At 38.3% G+C, this 24,232-nt stretch overlaps 2 protein-coding genes across 2 annotated transcripts in view; both read left to right on the top strand.

Annotated features, from left to right (window-relative positions):
• LOC142495286 (dynein axonemal heavy chain 3-like) overlaps positions 1–24,232 on the top strand; it is a 1,152,169-nt gene that overhangs the window by 964,139 nt on the left and 163,798 nt on the right. Inside the window, exons 63-65 of the mRNA XM_075600542.1 lie at positions 1,604–1,796; positions 6,071–6,249; positions 7,845–8,103. Of these exons, the coding sequence (XP_075456657.1) occupies positions 1,604–1,796; positions 6,071–6,249; positions 7,845–8,103 (631 nt within the window). The remainder of the gene's footprint in view (positions 1–1,603; positions 1,797–6,070; positions 6,250–7,844; positions 8,104–24,232) is intronic.
• Positions 14,111–20,168, top strand: LOC142494314 (uncharacterized). The gene is made up of 4 exons (XM_075598872.1): positions 14,111–14,182; positions 17,074–17,245; positions 18,644–18,721; positions 19,087–20,168. The coding sequence occupies exons 1-4, from the start codon at positions 14,111–14,113 to the stop codon at positions 20,166–20,168; spliced, it is 1,404 nt and encodes a 467-aa protein (XP_075454987.1).

Raw genomic sequence — 24,232 nt, 5'->3', positions numbered from 1 at the left:
TTTGCTCCTTTATGACGTTTCCCCCTTGCAGCATTGAAGCTTGGGTCATGCTTGCAATCCTACATGAAAAGTATAGCTCACATCTGCAGGTGTGATTTGACTTCTTTAGATGTGGTCAGAAATAAGAAATTAAAGCAGAAACTGCACTTACAGTGTATGAGAAAAACAACGGTAAGACTGTTTGTTACATAACCATATTGCTGTACAAAAGCATTTTCTGTACGTGAATATACTGTAAAGCCAATAACAGGACTACAGTGAGCCAGTCTGTGTTTTGTTCACACTCAGGCATTTTAACTTACACTCCAAATACAATTACAGGTAGATATGAATCAATATAAACTGCTACAAAATTATGGTCTTTCACTTCATTACCTCACAATATATTTTTCTCACTGGGTGAATTGATTTAATAGCCTTGCCAAAGATAGGTGCTTCAGTATTTATCTGTAAATGCAAAATAAAGGCTGTATTTTTTATTTATCAGGGCCAGATGCACAACTAGGCACAAAACTGATATAAATTGTGCTCACCTGCTGCAGGTTAATTTCACTATATTTTGTCAGCTAGTACCAAGCTGAGGGAGCTCCAATAATGAATTCACAGTTTTCCACCATTTCCCACTAGCTTTAATAGCCTGTTGAAGGTTATTTCATATTGGTTCTTCTAGCACTGGTGGGTTAATGGGGAATATTTTTTATCATTAAAAGCCATTATGCTGTCTGTCAAACAGCAACCACCCCCACAGAATGGGTAGTCTTCACATTTGCTCCTCAGCTTCCAATTCAGCTGCTGGTGATTAGGTGCTGTTCACAATAATATGAAACTACAAGCATACTTCATTGGCGCCGGAACGACGCTATCACAGTTTACACAGAATAGGGACCATTTAGCAATTGTAAAATAATACAACCACTAGAACATTTATCTGAAATCCTTACTGAAAACAATATTTCTGTCAGATGTGTGGGACTCAACTTGGAGGTAATTCTATATTGTCCAAAGCGGCCGATTGAGCTGTTTTTTGGATGAAAATAATTAAATTATTCATTTGTATGTTGGTACAGTAGCTGCATATTTGATTAGCAGCTGGTTCACCAAACCAGAAAATGAAGTGTGCAAATATAGCAGGGCTTAGTGGTTTTGTTTGTGCTCGTGAGGTAATAGCTAAAAAAAAATCCTAGGTGGGAATTAAATTAAATACAAAAGAGTTTGAAATAAAAAGTTAAGATACTGATTCAATTTCAATGCTAAACCCACTGAAACTAGTTAATTTATTACTTCTGATTATGGACCTAAGTAATAAAGTGTTGTTATTTGCCTACCAGTCATGAAACAGAGGCAAAGAATTACATCAGTCAAAGTTTGATCAATTCCTCCCAGAGTCTATTATACGTTGTTTTTTTTACTTGAGGCAAGATTTGTAGGCAGTTGTGGTGGATTTTGACATGATTAGGATTCTATGACAATTAAATTACATTGAGGGCCTACTTGGGAGAAAATGTCATGTTGCAAATAGGTAGAAATATAGGACTTGACTATGCTGGAATCCTCCGTGCACAATTTTCGTGATTCTTAAAATAAATAACATTTCTTGTAACAGAAAACAGTTGAAAGAGATAGAAGTTCAGATTTTGGAAGTATTATCGCTGTCACAAGGAAACATCTTGGAGGACGAACGAGCTATTGACATTCTTTCCTCCAGCAAGAAGTTATCCCAAGAGATCCATGAGAAACAAGAAATAACAACCAAGACGGAAAAACAAATTGATGAAACCAGAGATGGCTACAGAGCTGTAAATAGCTTTTCACACTATTACTGTTACAGTTTATACTGAAAAGTTTCGTTTTGCAAATTGATGACTGATTACTTCATTTATATTCTCTCTAGAATGCAACTAATTCATATTGCATTTCAACAGGATATGGTTAGCTCCTGGCAACAATGCGTTACAGGCTGATTTGACAGACAACTGGTTAATTATTGACCAGATAATAATGCTTGTTGTTAGAAAATATGCGAAACATGTGCCACATGGGTATATGAAATTTGCCAGAGCTTTAAGCTCTATATTAGTTGTCACTGAATTGGTAGACACAATATTAAAAATACATTATTACAGCAACAGAAAACCTAAGTGGATTAGGTGTATACAGTATCTTATATTACATTGGATATCTAATTCCTTATTTGGTAGAGCTGTACCTATTTAAATATCACCATACAACAGTGTACATCAAGATGAGGGAATGGGAATACCCTACATCAAGTATCTTTAGCAACAAATAATCATGCAATACATTTTTTTCTGTCAATAAATTGAAGCTGTGTTATAAAAACTAGGAATAAAAAATACAACCACAAATGATTATGCACAGACCACATATACATCCTTGTCAATTGTAACATTTCTTTTTGGAATAATAGACATATAATAAAAAAGTGACTACCAGCAGGAATATTTTGACAAATTGGGAAGATATGACAAATGTACAGATTGTGTATAATATGCTCATGTTAAGCTGGGTTATTACTGTACATAAGCATTAAATACATAATGATTAGGTGACCTTTTATACATGTGTAACCCCTCGTTATTTCCCTTAGACAGGTGGGGGCCCAATTTTTACTCCCTGTTATGACCATTCCACTAGATGAGCATGTGGCCTGAAGACCAGACAACAGGACACGAAACCAGGCCTTGAATAACAAGAATGTATTTAAAGAAAACCCATACAAACACAGATATCTATAAATATATATGATCCCTAAATGGGAGCATCATCCACATACAGGCACAATATATATCATATAATTCTCTGCGCGGTTATGTATCAGTGTCTCTCTATGGTCCCCTTAATCCCGGGCTAAAAGGGGCCAAAGTGTGAGTGCCAAAACAACATTGGCAATCTTATGAAAGTGTATGTTGCTGTGGCAGGCCTGCCTCTTCGCAAAGGCTTTGGGTCGTGGCAGCTCCCTGTGAGACAGGAACTGCTCTTTCCAAAGTCTCTGTAGTTCTCTCTCCTCATGCTCCCCTTTCTTAACTCCTCTTTTCTTCCCTGCATTCCCTGGGTGCCTCGATCCTTTGCACTGATTGGCTATAATGTCATGTGTCCCTATCTTAGCAGCAGGGGCTTCTGGGAGTTTAAGTCCTGCTTTGGCTGCTGTTCGCAGTCATTGGCTCATTACTAGCAGGAATGCAAAAAGGGACGGAAGCCGTGGACACCAAAAAAAGATGCCAAAGGGTAAATGCAAAAGAGTCATTTAATGACTAAATACAGTCACAAAAATCCAACGTTTCGGTGATGACCACCTTCATCAGTGATACAGTGACAAGTGATACAATACCCTTAAATAGTGTCCCACAGACTACACACCCACATAAACAACAACAACCCACCTCCCACTAGCTGTTCCAAGCGCCCGTCGCTGTACTTCCGAGTGTCCTCCATTGCTGATGAAAGTGGACTCCTGGACGGCATAATGACGTCACGAAGAGCCGTCTCATAGTAGCAAAAAAAGTCAGGAAGTGTTGCTATTTCCCAGACAACATCCAGGCAACAACCTGGAAACTGTCCACCAGTCACGCGCCAGGATACTTCCCCTGATGTCAGCGTCAATTTAAAAGTAAGACTGTTTCAGCGGAAGGCAAATGTGTAGAAGAGGGGGAGGCATCACCCGGGGCAAAAAGAGACCCCGATAATAGCCCATAATCCTGTGAATACAAGAGAGATGATGACATAAAAATAGAATAAATAAAGACCCCATGTATAACTTCTCCTCACTTAAATAACGCCCACAGGGCAGTCAACAAGCGGGAGACAAAGACATAGTAAAAAGTTGATCTATGGCGTAGCATAAACAAATGGTATTTGACTAGTTCTATGCTTATGCCTATAAGCACTATTTATGCTCCTAGTATATTGTACACAATCTTTTCTGACTTGCTATAAATACCATTTGTTTATACTACGCCATAGATCAACTTTTTACTATGTGTTTGTCTCCCGCTTGTTGACTGCCCTGTGGACGTTGGTTAAGTGAGGAGAAGTTATACATGGGGTCTTTATTTATTCTATTTTTATGTCATCATCTCTCTGGTATTCACAAGATTATCGGCTATTATCGGGGTCTCTTTTTGCAGCGGGTGATGCCTCCCCTCTTCTGCCAGCCCATTTGCTTGACGCTGAATCAGTCTTGATGTTAAATTGATGCTGACATCAACAGGGGAGGTATCCTGGCGCCGTGACTGGTGGACAGTTTCCAGGTTGCTGCTCCGCCCCCTGGATGTTGTCTGGGAAATAGCAACACTTCCTGAGTTTTTTTGCTACTACGAGACGGCTTTTCGTGACGTCATGATGCCGTCCGGGAGTCCACTCCCATCAGCAATGGAGGACACTCGGAAGTACAGCGACGGGCGCTTGGAACAGCTAGTGCGAGGTGGGTGGTTGTTTATGTGGGTGTGTAGTCTGTGGGACACTATTTAAGGGTACTGTATCACTTGTCACTGCATCACTGATGAAGGTGGTCATCACCGAAATGTTGGATTTTTATGACTGTTTTTAGTCATGAAATGACTGTTTTGCATTAACCCTTTTGCATCTTTTTTTTGGTATGCACCCCCCCTTTTTCCATTTATGCCAGTACCCTGGCTAGGTGTCCTGCCTGTAGCACCCATGTTTTCAATGCCTTTTACTCATATTCCCTTGCGTTAAGGGCATCCCAAGTTGCATGATCTTGACTCCTTTTTTGCTCATTACCAGCAGCACATGCCAGAGAGGGCAGCATGCATGCATAGCTAACTTATCAAGGGGGTTACACATGTATGGACAACGTTTTATTTAACGTCTTTCTCTAACTATACTAGAATCATCTGTTCATAAATTGAATGACTCCTAAAATAAATAACATTTCTCAAAACAGCTCTGCAATAACTTATTCTGCAAAATCGTGTTTCTACAAGTGAAACTAGGCCTACAGGCATAAACATTTTTCAAAGCTTGCTTGTGTTAGAATGCAAGACAGATAATCCTTTGGATTGCCTATGCAAGAGTAGAATAATCAAACTATGCTGATTTTATTTTCTTATGCTTATCTGAGCAGTTTTCCCCTGCTTTCATTTTTTGTAAGTTCTTTAACATCATTTTTTAATTAATGTAAATCTGTATTGTGTTGACAGCAATTCAATAATATATTTAATTGTCCGAGTTGCTAATTCCTCACTCCAGATTCAACACAATATATGATTAAATGTATTTTACTAAAGGACATATATAAAGTAGAGGTTTTTTTTTAATGACATTTTCACATTGCAAAAAGACCCCCTTAAACATTCCTGAACTTTTTTAATTGGGAAAAGGTCTCTGAAAATTTCGGCTACCTGGCACAGACAACATGGCAGAATAGAACTAAACAATGTCACAGTATGATGATATTACTGTCCTTACTCGAAAGGGAGAGTTAATAAGCAATGAAGATGAGACCGTGGAGAGAAAATAGAAACAGCAGTGTCTCCCTGATACAATGGCAATCCTTAAAACTAAAATTGCTTGTATGCAGTATATTTTGAGATTTGCTGAAAGAAAATAAGATAATACTTTGAATTTAGACTATTTTAGAAGTTGAAATATGATTGCAACTTTAAACTAATCAACATTAACTCATTATTATACTAAACCAGTCAGTAATGCAACCCCAGTATGTGATCAACAATACTGAAGGTCATATCACAATTTTGTTGCTCAAACCTCAGGACAAATATGGCTACTAGAACATTGCACTACATTATGTTATTCCAGATACAGCTTGGCATATGAGGGCGTCAGAGATGACTATGGATACTGTATACATACTAAAAATTGAGAATAAAATGCAGTACCATGTGCATCTATAGTGAAACATTAATTGTAGCCTTAAAGAAAGAAAGACTGCAAATGGAATATTTATACACAGGAAAATAGTAGGATTGCTCCTTCCTTGCATTAGAAACCATTTGATTCTGTTGTTTGTGATTGTTTATCATTATTTTCAGAGAGAAAAAATAATCTATATTCTGTTCTACTGTACTAGGTCGCAAATCACTCCAGTGTCATATTCTTTGTCATCTCAAACCTGGCTTACATTGAATCCATGTATCAATACTCCTTGGTTTGGTTCATTAATCTGTATATTAATTCCATCAAGAAAAGTGAATCCTCCCATAAACTACAGGAAAGAATAACCAACCTTAATGACCATTTCACTCACAGGTATGACTGATTTGCTGTTTTGCACCCACCAGCAAGTACCGACATGTGTAGTAATAGAACTAAAGCAAATGCATTATCAAGCAGTTATTCTCTGAAAAGACTGAAAAGTAACATGTAGCCGTGCTTTGAGGGTGAAGGGGAAGAAGGATAGCTCCACGACAACATTTATTTTCTCATTTTCACTCTGTCTGTCAGTGGCCAAGAAAACATGAACATCGATAAGACAGTATCTTCTATCTGCTTTACATAGCAATTGCTACTGGAAGGGCTGAACAACATTTTCCTGTGTTTTCAGGCGTAAAAAAAAGTCTAACGAGACAAAACAGTTCCCATGGACACTGACTTCTTTTTGGCACGCTTTCCTGTGTCTAAAGAGAAATACCTTCTTGAAAACCAGATATTGATTGAAATCAAAGACTCCATCTCTATCTTTGTATACATCACTTGCTGTGTATTTTCCATGGAATTACTTTGGTCTACACATATATTCTGGGGTCCCAGACTAGTGTACACACACATATAACACATATAAACACAGACTGGGGCATAATTATCAAGGCAATGGTGTCTTTGTATAAAGTCACAAGTAGTGCAAATCTTGGGCAAAACAAGTGCACCACATTGTGTGTATATATATATATATATATACACACACACGCGCGCAGTGCGGTGCACTTGTTTTGCCCAAGATTTGCCCTACTTGTGAATATATATATTTGTATTTGGTCTTTATCATATCGTATGGGACAGACAGATTTTTTTTGCACCAGATTTGCACCACCACTGCCTTAATACATATGCCCCAAAAGTGGTGTAAATCCAGGCAAAACAAACTGCAGAAGATTTCAAAGAAAAAATCCTATTGATTTAAATTGTTGTTTTCTGTTTAGTACATAAAGTGCAGATTCTTGGCCCAGAATTGCACCACTTTTGCATTGATACATATGCCTCACTGTTTTTAAGCGGGGCATATGTGACCAAGCACTTGCCCAGTCTAACCTTTAGACCCATACTCAGGTTACTTTGCCATACCCTGCATAAAATAACTTGCTTCGCACCATTGATGGGTTTAAAATGGGCCACAGCATTTTTTTTTACTACATTTGTTTTTGTATATCCCTATTATCCATGAAATATTATGACCTGGCCCAGTCACCCATTACTACACAGACTTTATTTTTATTTACCAAAATACAATGGGGCATACGTATCAAGGTTAGAGCGGTGCAGTTCTGGGACAAAAAACTGCATTAATAAATCTAAAATATCAACAGAAAAAAAAAAACCTTGAAATTAATAGGATTTTTCTTTAATACATCACGAGAAATGTTTCCACCCGAGAATTGTACTACTTTTGCCTTGATTCAGATGACCCAATACGTCTTTTGCTATTTTTAGTTCAATGTTGTTTGTTCATCAATGTTAAGAATTTTCCTATTTTATTGATATTATACATATGACAGACAGTATAAATGCAATATAAAGCCTAGAAGAATGTGGCCTCTAAAATGTATAGAAGGATTTTTTTTAAAAAGACGTTATTATTTATTGACATTCCTCCTTAAATTGTTTTTCTTTGTTTGTTTTTTTGGCAGCATTTATGAGCATGTTTGTCGTTCTCTCTTCGAAAAGCACAAGCTGCTTTTTTCATTCCTGCTCTGTGTGGGCTTACAGAAGAACAGAGGGTTGGTAAATAATGATGAGTGGCACTTTCTTCTCACTGGTGGAGTTAAACTGGAAATCCCACAACCAAACCCTGATCCCACGTGGTTAAAAGATAAATCCTGGGGTGAAATTCTTCGACTTTCCACCATACCTCTGTTCACTGGATTAGATCATCACTTCTGCTCAAATGTATGTAATTACATTGCAATCATTTTTTTTCTGTTGAGCTAAGTACCGTATACAGAGGTCACACAGAACTTCTATTATGCAAAACAAATACACAAATCCAGCGCTCCTCCCAAATTGGCTTCCATTTTATTAGTGATGTTTGTACATTTTGATTCCAAGTCTAATAAACAAGGAGCCATTTCGTAGCATGTTTTGATCAAAAAATGATTCGAGCCTGCTAACCCCATCAAGGTAAACTCCATTTCAGTAGGTACCTATACTAAATGAATAACATTTATTATTGTCCTATGAACTAAACTTAGTAAAATATGTGAAAGTGCTCAAAGGGTTAAATGAATGAAGCATAATACTATCTGTGCTTCACTGCAATTAAAAATTGGAGAAAAGCTGATATCAAGGCTCCATTATCATTATAAAGAAAAATTGTGAGTGCACAAGTTCCTCAGTGAAAAATAACAATACTGCATTGTACATACACATATTTCTCTTATTTTTGCCAGCCACAGACACTCACCACCTCTTCATTAGAGAGTGAAGTTTAGACTGACACTGAGGTGTATTGTACCTTTTTGATAACTGGAGAATTGGTAAGGAGCTCAGACCTAAAAAGAGGGGACAGACACCTCCAAAGAACTATTTAACAAAACAGAACCAGGTGAACTAAAACCTACCCCTGTGATGGAATGCATCAGTAGCACTAACACTATAATGCAATACCTTTATGGAGTATACAGCTAGGAAAAAGACTGGCCTTACATGTATGGAAAACAAATACAGAAAACCTGTGCTCCTCCCTTTATGGAGTATGCAGCTTGGAAATTGATTTATGTAAATACATGGTAAAAAAAATTTCTGTTGAGTTAAGTATACATAGGTTACACATTCTAGTAAATCAAAAATAATGGTGCGAGTTTAGTTTAAATTAAAACACCGTTTTTGCTTAGAACCCTAATTTTGATCTGGGTCATGGTGAGCTAAGGGGTACTTTTCTGCCGTTAATGTCTAGGTTTTTTTGTGAACCATTATATCTATTAAAAGAATATACCCATTTTTAAAAGGCCGTTAAGTTTATGGCTTCTGCTTGGATCTCCAGCAGTGCACAATAAGAATACTTACTGTTATAGAGTTTTAATGTACTAAATAAATTAAATTATGGGAGAAGGAGTGGCTCAGTGAGTAAAGATGCTGACTGGCACTGAGTTTGAAGCCTGGTTCAATTCCTGGTGTCAGCTCCTTGTGACCTTGGGCAAGTCACTTTATCTCCCTTGACCTCAGGCACCAAAAACATAGATTGTAAGCTCCACAGGGCAGGGACCTGTGCCTGCAAATGTCTCTGTAGAGTGCTACGTAAAACTAGCAATGCTATACAAGAACATGTTATTATTATTATTATTATTATTATTATTACTACTAGATCAGGGGTGCGCAAAGTTTTTAATTTGTGCCCCCTCCTCCGCCTGCTTACCTCCCAGCTTGCACCCCCCCTCCTCCTCAGCTCCGGCGTCAAATGACGTCGAGGGGTCATGTGAAGTCACGTGACCCCACAACACTGAAGACCAGGTAGGAGAAGCAGCAGAGGCCTAGTGCAGTCCCCACGGCATTTAATTTAAATGCCTGGGTGGAGAGCCCGGGACCTCTGTAGCCGCCGCACCCCCCCTGGAAATTCTCCCGCCCCCTGGGGGCACGCCCGCCACTTTGTTCACTCCTGTACTAGATAATGTTCTCTTTATGATTTATTTCACTAATGCACTACCTCACTTTGCCTTCTCACATTCCTCTCCCTCTGCATTTCTCTCTTTCCTCACAATGGTCACTCACTTTGCTTTCTCTTGGACTTAGACATTGCTGGCTCTCATAATTCCTCCTTTTTTTGTCACTAGATCAATACTTCTGTGCTTAACTTGTGCTCTCACTCTTTTATTTAACACCTTGTAAATTGCCACAGGAGAAACTTGTACTCAGAATGATTTTCCTGACTATAAATTACTCCCATGCTATACCTCTTGCAATATCAATTTAACTAAAAGCTCTTTCATAAAGATGTGTGAATGTCTTCAAATGTGTTTTGCAAAAATGATGCGTGTTTCTAAAAATGTCCTCAAATGGTCAAATGTTGCCAGAATTCTGCTAAAATATCAAGTATACAAATAGTCATGTGACCTGAATGTAATGCCGTGTGTGACCTGCAGGTTTACTTTTAATGCGCAGTGATATTTTTTTCTGCAAACTACTAAGCTTTTGCAAGAACAAGGCAAATTTCACAGGGTTTGAAAACTTCAGGGAAGATTTTGCACATCTCTATTCTTTGGGGCAAAGCATCTCTTCTTCTTACATTTCATTATGTCTGCTGCTCGTTAGAGATGGGTGAATCCGCCCAAATCCATTTTCCGGATTTTCTCGCATTTTTCCCCCCAAAATCCGTTTTACGGTGTCAGATCCGCAAATGGATTTGGTTGGTTTTGATCAGGGCAGATTCATCAAATACCATCATTGGATACAATCCGTTGACATATTTGTAGAATCTAATCTGCAGATTCAGCAACTCGTTGACAGATTCTTCAAAATTCATCAACAGATTGTTGAATCCGTGGTGTGTATTGGCAATAATAATACAAAAAATGAATCGCCCTTTTTTAAATTGATCCACTGAAATCCGCGGACCAAAGAAACCAGCTGACCTGCTGCGGATTTGAACCCGCCAAAAACATTCACTAGAAAAATAATATGCAAAATTTGGAGAAAGCGAATACAAATTATGCCGTTTTCAGGAGACAAAGCAAGATCAAAAAGTTTTTTCTTTATAACATTTTACTTTTTCCATCAATTTGAACTTTGGAAATGTAGCGTTCCCTTATCTTTTCCTCTATTTAGACCTTGGCATTAAATCTATTCTTTTATTTATATGCCGACAGATTTTATTCTATTTTGTATTTTTCTGTTAGCAGTCAAATAAAATCACCTTTCATGCAGAGATACTGATAAGAAAAGCTGACTAGCACGGGAATGCACTGCTGGATTCACAGTTGGGCTTGTAGAATTGAATAGTTTGGAAATAAATGGCAATTACTTAATGTTTCACTGAATTATAGATTTTAGGTGACTGTTTAATAGGGGTGGAAACACTTAACACAGTTTCTATTGAATTTTTCAAATCAAAAAGAAAGATTCAAAGTTGGCTAATCCGTAGCAGGACAGATTTTGTTCTTGTTTATATGCTCGCTTTTTACAGTATGTATGTCTAGACTATAATTTCCCTGTGAGCTCCTGTAGCTATGTTATGATATATGCTCATATTTTTGGGGATTTTACCACCTAAATCTTGTTTTTTGTTTGTCTTAGTAATATGGCTTCATTTATTGTGGGCTGGTTTGTAAATAAATATATATACTGTATATATATATATATATATATATATATATATATATATATATATGATCAAAAAATAAATAGATGATACCGTTCTGTGGCTAACGAAATGCTTTTATTTGTGCGAGCTTTCGAGATACACTGATCTCTTCTTCCGGCGATGTTACAATGAATGAAGCAAGGATAACTTAAAAACAGTGTCTCTTGGAATGTTATCTGTGCTTGTCCTTCCCCGTGTGGATGTGTTTTATGGCTAGAGGTGTCAAAGGGTAACTGAAAGCAAGTGAAGAAAGAGTGTGTATGTGTATCAGTGTGAATAAAAATGAATGGAGAGCCCACAGTATTTTATTCACACTGATACACATACACACTCTTTCTTCACTTGCTTTCAGTTACCCTTTGACACCTCTAGCCATAAAACACATCCACACGGGGAAGGACAAGCACAGATAACATTCCAAGAGACACTGTTTTTAAGTTATCCTTGCTTCATTCATTGTAACATCGCCGGAAGAAGAGATCAGTGTATCTCGAAAGCTCGCACAAATAAAAGCATTTCGTTAGCCACAGAACGGTATCATCTATTTATTTTTTGATTATTGAAGCTCGGCTAACACGGTACTGATACCTCTACATATATATATATATATATATATATATATATATATAATCAAAAAATAAATAGATGATACCGTTCTGTGGCTAACGAAATGCTTTTATTTGTGCGAGCTTTCGAGATATCTCGAAAGCTCGCACAAATAAAAGCATTTCGTTAGCCACAGAACGGTATCATCTATTTATTTTTTGATTATTGAAGCTCAGCTAACACGGTACTGATACCTCTACATGTATATATATATTTACAGACCAGGCCACAATAAATGAAGCCATATTACTAAGACAAACAAAAAACAAGATTGGGGCACTTGCCACTTATTATATATATATAATTTAACTCAAAGCAAAAAGGGCAATCTCAAATGCTCTTTAATTTTACACTCAGCATAATCATTAAATAAGGGGTCTATTATGACATATACGAGAAATGGCATATGATAAGTATGTTTAACAATGCGTCTCTGGAGTATTATTATTTTATTCTACCCATTAATAATGATAATTAATATAACATTTGTACTGGTTGCTGGTTGTGGTATGTGTTTCATGTATATGAAGGTAATGTAATAGTAATAAAAGTGTTTGAGCTGCTGTGAAGTAGTACTTGAATTGTAGAAATTAAAAAAAAACATTCCTGTCCTTCAAATAGGGGCCTTGAGATTGGAACAAGAAACCAAGTACTGTAGAGAAAGTGGAAGGTAGCACAGATTCAATCACTGGGTATTGCTCTGAATAAGTGGCAAGTGCCCCAAAACATTAACTTACTGCCTATAAACTACTGTAAAATGTTGTCAGTTAATGAAGAATGGAACAGCTCTGTGATTGTGAGTGGTGGTGTCTGGTGGCTACAATGACAACGTTTTGAGCACCACAGTATATATGTTGTTTGCAAGATACTTAAAGTGTTGTGTGTACATGTACAAACAGATACATAGAGGTACTCCTGAGAACTCACAATCTAGAGGAAATGAGAGACAATATTGAAACAATAAGTTAATGTGGCTGCTTATTGTTGGATGGAGTGTATCTCAGGTTGGAATATGGCCTAGCTTGACAGTTGATTCCATTATAGTTTGGGAGGGTAATATATACAGTGGAGATTGGTCCAGCCGCACAGCTGGTCTGAATCGGGTTGGATATTAGAGGTATACCAGATAGGCTTCCTTGAAAAGGTGAGTTCTCCGAGAGTTTTGAAATATCTGAAAGCTGGGGGAGAGTCTGGTGGTAAGGAATGCCAAAGAGATGGGGCAGCACAGGAGAAGTCTTGCAAGCAGGAGTGAGAGGAGGTAATAAAGTAGGAGGAAAGGCGGATGTCGTGGGCAGAATGTAGAGGGCGTGTAGGTATGTATTTGGGAATGAGGGATTAGATGTAAAGGGGAGAAGCATGTGTGAGACCTTTGTAAGTCATTACTAGGGCTTTAAATTTAGTTCTAGAGGCTATGTGAGCCAGTGTAGGGATATGCATAGTGGAGCAAAAGAAGTGGAGCGGTGAGTTAGGTAGATTAGTCTGGCAGCAGTATTTTGTTGCATAATGCGTAAGGAAAGGTTGTATCTTAAAGATATTTCGAAGGTAGGGATGGCATGACTTTGTGAGGGACTGAATGTGAGGAATTAAGCAGAGATCAGGTTCAAAGATGACCCTGGACAGCGAGCTTGAAGTGTTGATGGGATTGTGGTGTTATTGACAGTGGAGAGTGTAGGTGTAGTGATGGCAGTAGAAGGGGAAAATAATAAATAATATTAGTTCAGTTTTGGACATGTTAAGCTTCAGGTAATCATGTGAGATCCAGAAGGAGATTGCAGAAAGACAATTGGAGACAAGGGACAGGAAAGAGGGGGGCAGGTCAGGGCAGGAAAAATAAAGGTGGGTGTCATTGACATGTAGATGATACTGAAAGCCAAATGATTGTATTAGTTCACCAAGAGAAGAGGTGTAGAGTGAGAAGAGCAGAGAGCCTTGTGGGACTTCAACAGAGCAAGGGAGTAAAGAGGAGGAGACACCAGAGACAGAAACACTGAAGGAATGGTTGGAAAGGTAGGACGTGAGCCAGGAGTAAGCTGCATTACGGAGACCAATGACGTGGAAAATGTTCAGGTGAAGGGGTTATCACCAGTGTAGAAGGCAAAATAGAGATCCAGACAAATTAGTAGGGAGCAGTGACCTTAGATTTAGCTGTGTGTAGGTGATTGGCCACTTGGGTTAGTGCTGTCTCAGTGGAATATAGATGACAGAAACCAGATTGCAAAGAGTCAAGCAGGGAGTTGGAGGAGAGAAAATTAGTCTGACGGTTGCATACAATTCGCTCAAGTAACTTGGAGGCGAAGGGGAGAAGAGATATGTGGCAGTAGTTAGGGGGAGGCTGAGTCAGATGAGGGTTTCTTAAGAATGGGTGCCTGTTTGAAAGAAAATGGGAATGTTCCAGAGCTGAGAGGGCGGTTAAAATCTTGAGTTAGGGTGGGGCTTAGTGTGCCGTAAAGGGTGCGAAGGAGCTGTACGTGAATAGGATAAAGGGGCAGGTTGAATAGTGAGATGATGAGAGGAGAATGAAGACTTTATCCTCAGTCACAGGGGAAAATGAGCTGAAAGTGGATTTAGGTGTGCGAAGGGAGGTAGCTGTTGCATGTGGAGCTTGACATGAAGAGATGTCATGTCTGATTGATGTAATCTTGTCTGTGAAGTAAGTGGTGAGGTTGCAGGCCATGAGAGTAGAGGGGGGCTGTAGGTGTAGTTGGACAGATAAGGGAGTTAAAAATAGTAAAAAGGCATTGAGGGTTGGAGGACAAAGTTTGTATGAATGAAGTAAAGTAGATTTGCTTGGCAAGGGAGAGAGCAGTTAATAAGAGGAGAGCATAAATTTAGAGTTGAGGACGTTTGCTTTAAAGCGGGAATTCCTCCAGTAACTTTCTTCAGTACAGTATGTGAGTGTTGAAAGTTATTTACTATAAAATCCTATCCAAAGATATAAAAATTACGTATTCGAGTTTAGCACATAAAAAATACTTTTATTTTTCTGAGTATCACTTACATATAACAGATATATGTTTTTTCACATCAAATGTGGCATATGCTTTTCAAAGATGTTGTCCTTTCTCCTCTCTTGATGGATTCCTTTCTTCTGAGGTTATACTATTTCTTTCTTTTATACTATCATTCTCTGTCTTAGCGAACAACGTCTTTTTATGCATAGAAAACTCCCTACGTCGGCATTCTATTCTAAGTATTGTTCTAAATATGGTCTTTTACATTCTTAGTCTACGTGACATAAAGTCACACCTCCTTATCGTTCATATAAGGAGCTCAAACTATTATCAGAAGTTATTGTCATAGTCCTCAAATGTCACATATCTTTTTCTCTTACAACAGCTGTTGTAATAAATCCAAGTCACTTATTGGCTTCAGATATAGGGCCTCATGCAGTAAGCGTCGATTATGTGAAATCGGCAATCTTACCGATTAGTCATGTTATTGGCGATTTTTCCTCTCCGTATGCAGTAAGTGCCGAATACATTCAAAATCAACCCGAAAACAAATCCGCCCACTCTCACGATGATTATCCGATCACACACAGGTGTATCGGCGTGCGTGGCGGGGTGCTGATAGGTTGCCCAATCACAAATCTTGCTGAATCAGGCGAAACAAGCATGTTTTTGATTGCGCGCCATATTTAAAGGCAACGTGTACTGCTAATCATTCTCTGTGTTGTTGGGAGTGAGAGAGAGAGACGCACAGAGCTGGACGATTGAAGATTTGCATATTGACTGAGAGACTTGTTGTGTATTGGGTGAGCTTTGTCCTTTGTTGTTTTGTTTACATCTTTGTCTTGTTTTATATGTGGAAGTGTTTCGTGTGATTGCCTGTACATTTCTTGTCTGTTTTTTGTGAGTGCTGGAAGTATGCCCGCAAAGCGTGGGAAGAGTGATGCCGGTGGGAGTGGGAGTGCTACTCGTGCGAGTACGCGTCGGAGTGAACGTACTGTTCAGGGGAGTGATGTTGCTGAGAGTGAGAGTGGTGTTGCAGGGAGTGGGAGTGCTGGTGCTGCGAGTGGTGTTGCTGGGAGTGGGAGTGCTGTTGCTGGGAGTGGGAGTGCTGTTGCTGGGAGTGGGAGTGCTGTTGCTGGGAGTGGGAGTGCTGGGAGTGCTGGTGCTAGGAGTGTGAGTGCTGTTGCTAGGAGTGGGAGTGCTGGTGCTAGGAGTGGGAGTGCTGGTGCTAGGAGTGGGAGTGCTGGTGCTAGGAGTGGGAGTGCTGGTGCTGGGAGTGCTGCTGGTGGCGCAGTTGCAGATGGGGTGGACGGTGGTGGCGTGCTTGCTGGTGGGCAGCTTTTGGAGGCTCTTCCATTGGAAGAAGGAGAGTCCAGTCAGCACCAGCCAAGCTCTGACCCTAAACCTGCTCGGAAGAAACGTGTGGAGAAGCCACGTAATCCTCGCTTCAATGACCAGGAAAATACAGCTCTTGTCACTGGCATTCTGGAGCACTATGACAGTATATATGGACATTTACTAGGTAAGTGTACCTTTACATTTATTATTCAAATACATGTGATCCTAGGTCATCTGAGTTTTGTTCATATGCAAATATGGGTTCACAATATCTTTCTATGTTTATTAGTCTGGAAACACAGCTTTTTATCATGCCTTACAAGGACAACTAAACACAGGCGGTCAATTTGCCATAACTGCATACAATATGAATGCAAGCTTGCTTACATGTATAGGTTTAGTAGTGAATGCTCATGTGCTTCACATATTACACATAAAACAGCATGTTTGCTATCTCTTGGAACAGCTAGCAGTGTAGGAAACTGGTGCTTATATTATTATTAATTTACCTCATATATTTTATATGTTTTTCAAGGGCGGACAAGTTCAGCAAGCAGAAAAGAGATGTGGGACACAATAGTCATTGGTGTCAATGCGTGTGGGAATCATGTGAGGGACAAGCAGAGTTGTCACAAGAGATTTGATGATATTAGGTCCAAATTGAAAAAGAAAATACAACACCAACGCGTGCATGCTACTGGCACTGGAGGTGGGCCCACACCACAACGTCTCATATTAAGTCCATTGGAGGAGCTGCTTCGGGCAAAATTACTTCCCGTCGTCGTGGAAGGCTTACCTGGTGACCGTGATATAGGAATTTACCCCTCACAATTTCCACCAGGTGAGAAATATTACTGTACTAGGCGTGTCGTTGCTTACAGTTATTTTGCATAGTTACACTGCTTTTTATACTGTCTTCACAATATAAGCATACCTGCATCTATATATGTATATGTCTGATTCTGTATATATATATATCTCAAAATAGACATATATGTTGTAGTCCTACTAAAAGCAGTAACTAATATAGCACGTGCCATTGCGTGCTCATTTACATGTGAATTCCCAAAATGCATTGCTGCAGTGGAAGCAATTGATGGTGGGCGAAGATGGGGAACAACAGGGTAGTACACATGTGTAACACATGTTAATCAGAAATTATTACTAGCTACAGGTACAGAACAGAAATATGTATAATATTATTGTGTATTTTATTTATTTTACTCCGACAAACATGACATTACTGCCTATTTTAAGCATGCATCAAATATATTGCATGCAACGGCCTACAAACATCACTTGCACTAACACATCTATAGTTGTTTATGAAAAGGTCCATTTTTACTTTAACTCATATACAGACAGCATAATGAGGCACACGTATCATATTTTATGTCATTGTTTTCATAACTTAAAAACTGCACACGACTATTTAGCTCATCTACCATTGTGTTAAAGCAGCTGCAATTAATATCTCATCACAGCATACACTTCAACAGAGGGGGTGGGGTTCAGCACACACACTAATTACAGCCTCATTTTAGGGTCAACTTAGTTCACACCATTTTCACCTGTCTCAAGTCATTGAAAGGTGTGGCTGATTAGGCTTTTTGGGGAAGGGAATACCGTTATTACAACCTGACTAGCACAACTGAAGTTAATCACACTCATTTGAAAGCTTCACTTTAGCTACTAAATGCCCCAACAACTCATTACTTATCAAACCGTACGTCACACATTAGTTCACTCATATCTATAGTTGAACTACTACTATCAACGACACATTATCACACACTGCATGTGTTGTCTTGTTTAGTCACAGCCACATTCATGTGTGCCACATCTTATATTAATGTACCACACATATCCTCTACCAAAAACAACACTTTGTGCAATATGACCACCTTCATGATAACCATTGTGAATGGTCATCTCATGATAGTTATGTACATTATGATACTGATATCACTACACAACATATGATTTTTATGTTCAAATTTAATCTTTTTATCCTCACGCATTACTGCAGGAACATAGTATGTTTTATGTTAGGGAACTCAAAAGTTCTAAGTACACAGGCATGTACATTGTTATTACAACTATTTATGTTCACTTTCACACACACATTTTGGGTTAAGGAAATGATGCTGTTAGGTACTCATAAATACAGAAAATACAATAACTGTTTGTTCAATATTTACACATGTAAATGTAAAACTTATGTTATTGTTATATATAGTTGCCCCTGAAGGACATGTGTCACCTGAGACTGAACAAGTGTCTTCACCTGGGTCAGCCAGCTCAACACACCTAGAAGGTGAGTGTATCAGTTGGTGGCCATATAATATGTGCTCTTCTATATGTTATGTTGTCATGTTCATTATTTGTTTTGCACATTTTCTTTAAATAGGATTACTTAGTGTCAGTGAAAATGAAGTGTAAGCCAACTTGTATTGTGTTAGTGATGTTAACTATCATGTAGGAGTTGTGAGTTTACAGCAAGTTTTCATTCACTCATATTTCATACTGAGTCCAAACATTATTCTTAAGTCAAGGTAGTTTTTAATGTGAGGTTATAAAACGTATGGAAACATGTTAGTTGTTACTTATGACACAGTACAATTACATAGTAACACAGCAGAGATTAACATGCCATTTAATAATGTGTACATTTATTTGTAGAACATGATGAAGAGGATTTTGATGATGATGATGATGATGCCGCCGCCGCCGCCATAGACACACAAATACAAGCAAGTGACCATGAAGAGGTTCCAATTGAAACTGTTTTACCGCCAAAACGTCCAGCAAATACCACATATGATGCAATTGTAGCTTCTGAGGGAAAAATTGTGGAAGCAGAAAATCGTCGCCATTCTGACCTGATGACAGTGCTGGAAAGGATGATTGCACTGCAGGAAGAAACAGTTTCACAATTGGCACATCTCCACAGAGTCTTCATTGAAGTGCCTAAACAGTTGCAAAAAATCAACACCTCATTCGAAGCATTAGTTGTTCAGCAAACACAAGCTAATTACTGGAGAATGACTAATGTACCACAATTCAACACCTCACAGCCAGGATCTGTTCATGCAGGTCAGTTTTCACCACATTCATCTGATATTCATTCACCAGGCCCAAATGTTACCGGTCAAGTAGCAGACATTGCTGTGCAGGTTCCTGACGACATCCTACCGCTGCCATCTGTACAAATTCAGCAGCTGACACCTACAAAGGAGGCCACAAAAAGAAAACACAAGCAGTTACTACTGACCAGTTTTTGGTCAAAAACAACAAAAGACACACATGAAACAGACCAACCATCACTTGTGCAGTGTCTACCAACTTGCTCACATGTGTCAGTGGGCACAAGCCCTGTCCGTGAACAGTCACTACCCAAAAGCCCTGTAGGTGAATCGCTGCCCAAAAGCCCTGTAGGTGAATCGCTGCCCAAAAGCCCTGTAGGTGAATCGCTGCCCAAAAGCCCTGTAGGTGAGTCACTGGCCACAAGCCCTGTAGGTGAGTCACTGGCCACAAGCCCTGTAGGTGAGTCACTGGCCACAAGCCCCGTAGGTGAACAGTCACTGCCCAAAAGCCCTGTAGGTGAGTCACTGGCCACAAGCCCTGCCCGTGAAGTGCCAGAGGCCACTCAAAGTGGCTCTGTTGTGCCTAAAGTTGGTGGCAAAAGAAAAAGGAAAACTCAAGAGACAACAAGCAGGCCTGTTACTCGCTCGAAAAAGGAACAAAAAAAATTAATGTTATAATTCAGAAAATATGTCTTTGGCCTTGTTTTGTTGACTTCAGATTATCTAATTACTATTGTATGTATGCTGAAGACTGTGTTGTTTCCAAACTTTCAAGTATGTTTTTGTACACGTGAAGTTTTGGAAATGTTAACACTCCTAATTAATGAATAGTGTTATAAATATTTATGTTTTAATCGTCTGTTCAGTAATGGTCCACCAGGAGCCAGTTGCTAAGTTTAGAGAAGCTGCCATTGACTTTGCAGCAAAACATTGCATTTGGGTGTGTTAATTGATGTAATCATTGCATGTGCATATTATTTTCATGCAATTATAAAAGCACCTATTTAACTGCAAACATCTTTCTTGTACAGCAGGATTTTGTGTTAAATATTACTTACCTTTGGTGGCCATTGTAATGTTGTCCTTTAATCATTTATGTGTTCTTGTTTCAAGAACATCTCTGAATTGATACTAATATATATGTAGTATGTATTGATATATGCACACACACACACACACAGACACACACTGTGTGTCTGTGTGTGTGTGTGTGTATATATAGTACTATCTAAACTGGTATAGATGTATTTACAAAAAACATACACTTCATGCTTCCTTGTGAAAACACACTATTTTAATAATACAGGCCTAATGTTTGACAACTATACTAAGTGTGAGCCTCTAACATTATTGGGTGCAAACAAATGTTTATTACTTAATTCACTCATGTTTATCACCATTTAAATAGGTTTCATACAAGGCCTACTTACTGCCATCAATATGTTGTGTGTACTCCAGCAATATTTAAAAAAAAAAAAAAAAAAAAAAATTTTTTTATATATATATATATAATATATATATATATAAAAAAATTTTTTTTTTAATTTTTTATATATATAATATATATATACATATATATATATATATATATATATATATATATATATATATATATATATATATATATACACACATACACATACACATACACATACACATACACATACACATAATATACATATAGTACAATATACACTTTATATATATATATATATATATATATTTATGAGAGAGATATATTTATATATATATAGATACACACGTATTTAAACTCATGCAGACAGGGACTTAACCAGACTTTCAAATACACACAGAAATGTATGTGGGAACAAAACATTTCATTTTGCAGGTGTGTGTATTTACTGATATGGCTGTCTAAGCACTATTTTCACACACTGCTCTTTGTTATTTTGCAAGAAAACTCAATGTTACTGAATGAAAAGTGTAGTAATGTTTTCAGAAACGAGATAAAAAAAGGATACATGTTTGTCCCACATGCGGCTATCACAAACCACAAATGTTCAAGCAATTATAACTAGAAATCCAATTGGCGTTTGAAATAAGGAGTTACAGTTTATACTTTTGTTGACCTTGAAAAGGAAACACAGCAATTTGTTAGCCATTGAGCAGTTTCATTTTGATGAGCAAAGAACAGATACCTGCACACATCTTTTGTGCTACTCTGCAATGGCTGATGAATTGGTGACAATTATGAATCCGAATTTAGGTTATAAATACATGATTTCAGAAGCTATTTTATCAACTTGCGGACACCAAGCAAGCACACGCCAAATCTATGATTTGATTCGAGCAAAATATCCTTATTACCAAAACCGTCGGCATGCGCGCAATTTTAATTCCTCAATAACATTCACTTTATCAACGAATGACTTTTTTGAACGTGTGCAGGATAAGCTAGAACACAACTATGGTTTCTGGAAGATTGCCAAAGAAAAACATTTCACCGTGAAAGAAGGCACATATATTGTGGTTAAAGGCATATTTATTCCTAATGCCAATAGCAATGGATCCGCTACTACTGTTCCGTGTGAATCGATACCTGCTGCAATATCTGCACCCTCCATTCCTGAAACCCACATTGTACAAAAACATAACTACTATGATTATGTAGCAAGCCTTTCAGCTGAAAATGCATTGGAATGGGTACCCGAAGAAATGAACATACCTCCCGACCAATTGTTTGAAGAAAGCAGTGGCGATTCCTATGAGCGCTTCATGGAGGAGATGTGTGTCATACTGGATTCAGCGGGTGGGTCAAGCGTGGATGAAAAAGCCTTGCATTTCTGGAGCGACCAGTTGCAGCCAGACGAAGAGTTAATTCTAGAAGAATGGTAAATATAACAACCGTTATGAGTTGACTCTGCGTTTAAATATTTTTTTTTTTTCTAACCACCATTTTCCCTTTCAATGCGTGGATACAGCGTAACATAGCAGACTGCATAACATGTAGCGATCACAAACAAATTGTTTCCGAATACAATATAGTAGAACCTGAAAGAGTAGTACACATTGCTGACGGAATAAATATACGTACTTTCCTATCACTTTAAACATATTAGCAACATTTTACCATAACTCTAACACATACCTGTTTTGTTATCATGCTACATCTACAACATTTAAAAGCGGGTCCACCACGTATGACGTGGGACCCTTGTCATGGCCCAAGGCGTCCTTAAAAAGGATTACGGATGTAAGTCCCGCCCCCAAGCGACGTGCGCGCCTCAAAGCCTATTGGCTGTCATGTTTTGTTATAGTAACGGTAACTGCAGTGTGTCATACAGTGGGGGCGTACACTGGGCGGTAGCCGAATGTTAATTGAGTGGGAGGAGTGTTAGCGTGCGTTTCACGCTGGTTTAACATGACGTCACACGTATTGCATTTGCGCATTGTGTTATCGGCCGTCCTTTCTGTCCAGACACGTCTGTTTAAAAAGAATACAGATGTACTCGTTTAGAACGAATGTAGTTTCGTATTCATTGTATTTGAAATAAAGATTTTATGTTTAATGGTATTTTCAAGATGTATTGAACGCACAACGTACGCTTTGTTTTGCGCATGCGCTAACAGTTAGTGCAGCCAAGCGTGAAGTGCGTGCGCACACTAAGATGTGCGCGCACATTTTTCAGTATACAGGCAACGTTCACATCATATACATAGTTATGCCTGCTACAAATTTAAAGAAACATTACATACTGATGTACACTTGTACTTCTAACATATAAGTGAGTGACGTGTGTATGTACACAATCATATAGAGCTGTGTAATGCGTTGTCACGGATACATATATAGTAAGGTGCCATATTTGACCATCATGTGTTTGCTGTATTTCAGAGATGTCGGGGAAGATACAATCGGATCAATGTATGATTTCAGAAGAGTCTACCTTTATATGAGATGATTGTGAGGAGGAGCCACCGACTACTATACTACATATGGAACTAATTTTATATTGCTTGCAGCGCTTATTAACAAACAATTAAAAATGTGATACCCTTATGCCTATATTGCATAAGCACTTAATTAACATAATGATGTTGCAAAATAGTGCCTCATGAATTTTTATTGAGTGTTCTTTAATGACTACTATCATTTTATGGCATGGTGTGTTTTATATATAACAACCATTCCCACTCTGCTAACACATTTGTGAATTATATTGTGTAATGGAACGTATGACTGTCGAAACTATGTAACAATAATAATAATAATAATAATAATTATAATATGAGCATGTCCATGTATAGCGCTGCTAGTTGTACACAGCGCTTTACAGACACATTTTTCAGGCTGAGGTCCCTGGCCCGTGGAACTTACAATTTATTTTTTGCCGCCTGAGGCACAGGGAGATAAAGTGACTTGCCCAAGGTCACAAGGAGCCGACACCGGGAATTGAACCAGACTCCCCTGCTTCAAAATCTCAGTGCCAGTGTGTGTCTTTACTCACTGAGCCACTCCTTCTCCCAATGTAAAGGACACTTACAACCAACTAGCCATTTCTTGTTAAAAATCTCTTGTTACATGGGTATGTTGATAAAATGGTTTGGGACTGTAGCAAATAATGTTATTGGCCAGATGTTGTGGTCCCCTACAATGCATGATGTTCTGATTATGACATCAACATCATGTAATGAAGTACGTTTCTGTGTATATTTCATTAACCTAACTAACTATAGTTTACTGTGTTTATTAAACGTTCTAAAAATACATAGTATAGTCA

Source organism: Ascaphus truei, chromosome 5, assembly GCF_040206685.1.
Source record: "Ascaphus truei isolate aAscTru1 chromosome 5, aAscTru1.hap1, whole genome shotgun sequence".
Lineage (NCBI taxonomy): Eukaryota > Metazoa > Chordata > Amphibia > Anura > Ascaphidae > Ascaphus > Ascaphus truei.
Note: the sequence above shows the minus strand (reverse complement) of the source record. Positions and strands in the feature narration are given on the sequence as shown.

What these genes read in the sequence shown, in the direction of transcription:
- LOC142494314 (XM_075598872.1), top strand. Translation starts at nt 14,111, where the DNA reads ATGGTTGGAAAGGTAGGACGTGAGCCAGGAGTAAGCTGCATTACGGAG. An exon ending in CCCCTCACAATTTCCACCAG is followed by an intron (nt 17,246 to 18,643) that starts GTGAGAAATATT and finishes TGTTATATATAG; the next exon opens with TTGCCCCTGAAGGACATGTG. An exon ending in CAGCTCAACACACCTAGAAG is followed by an intron (nt 18,722 to 19,086) that starts GTGAGTGTATCA and finishes ATTTATTTGTAG; the next exon opens with AACATGATGAAGAGGATTTT.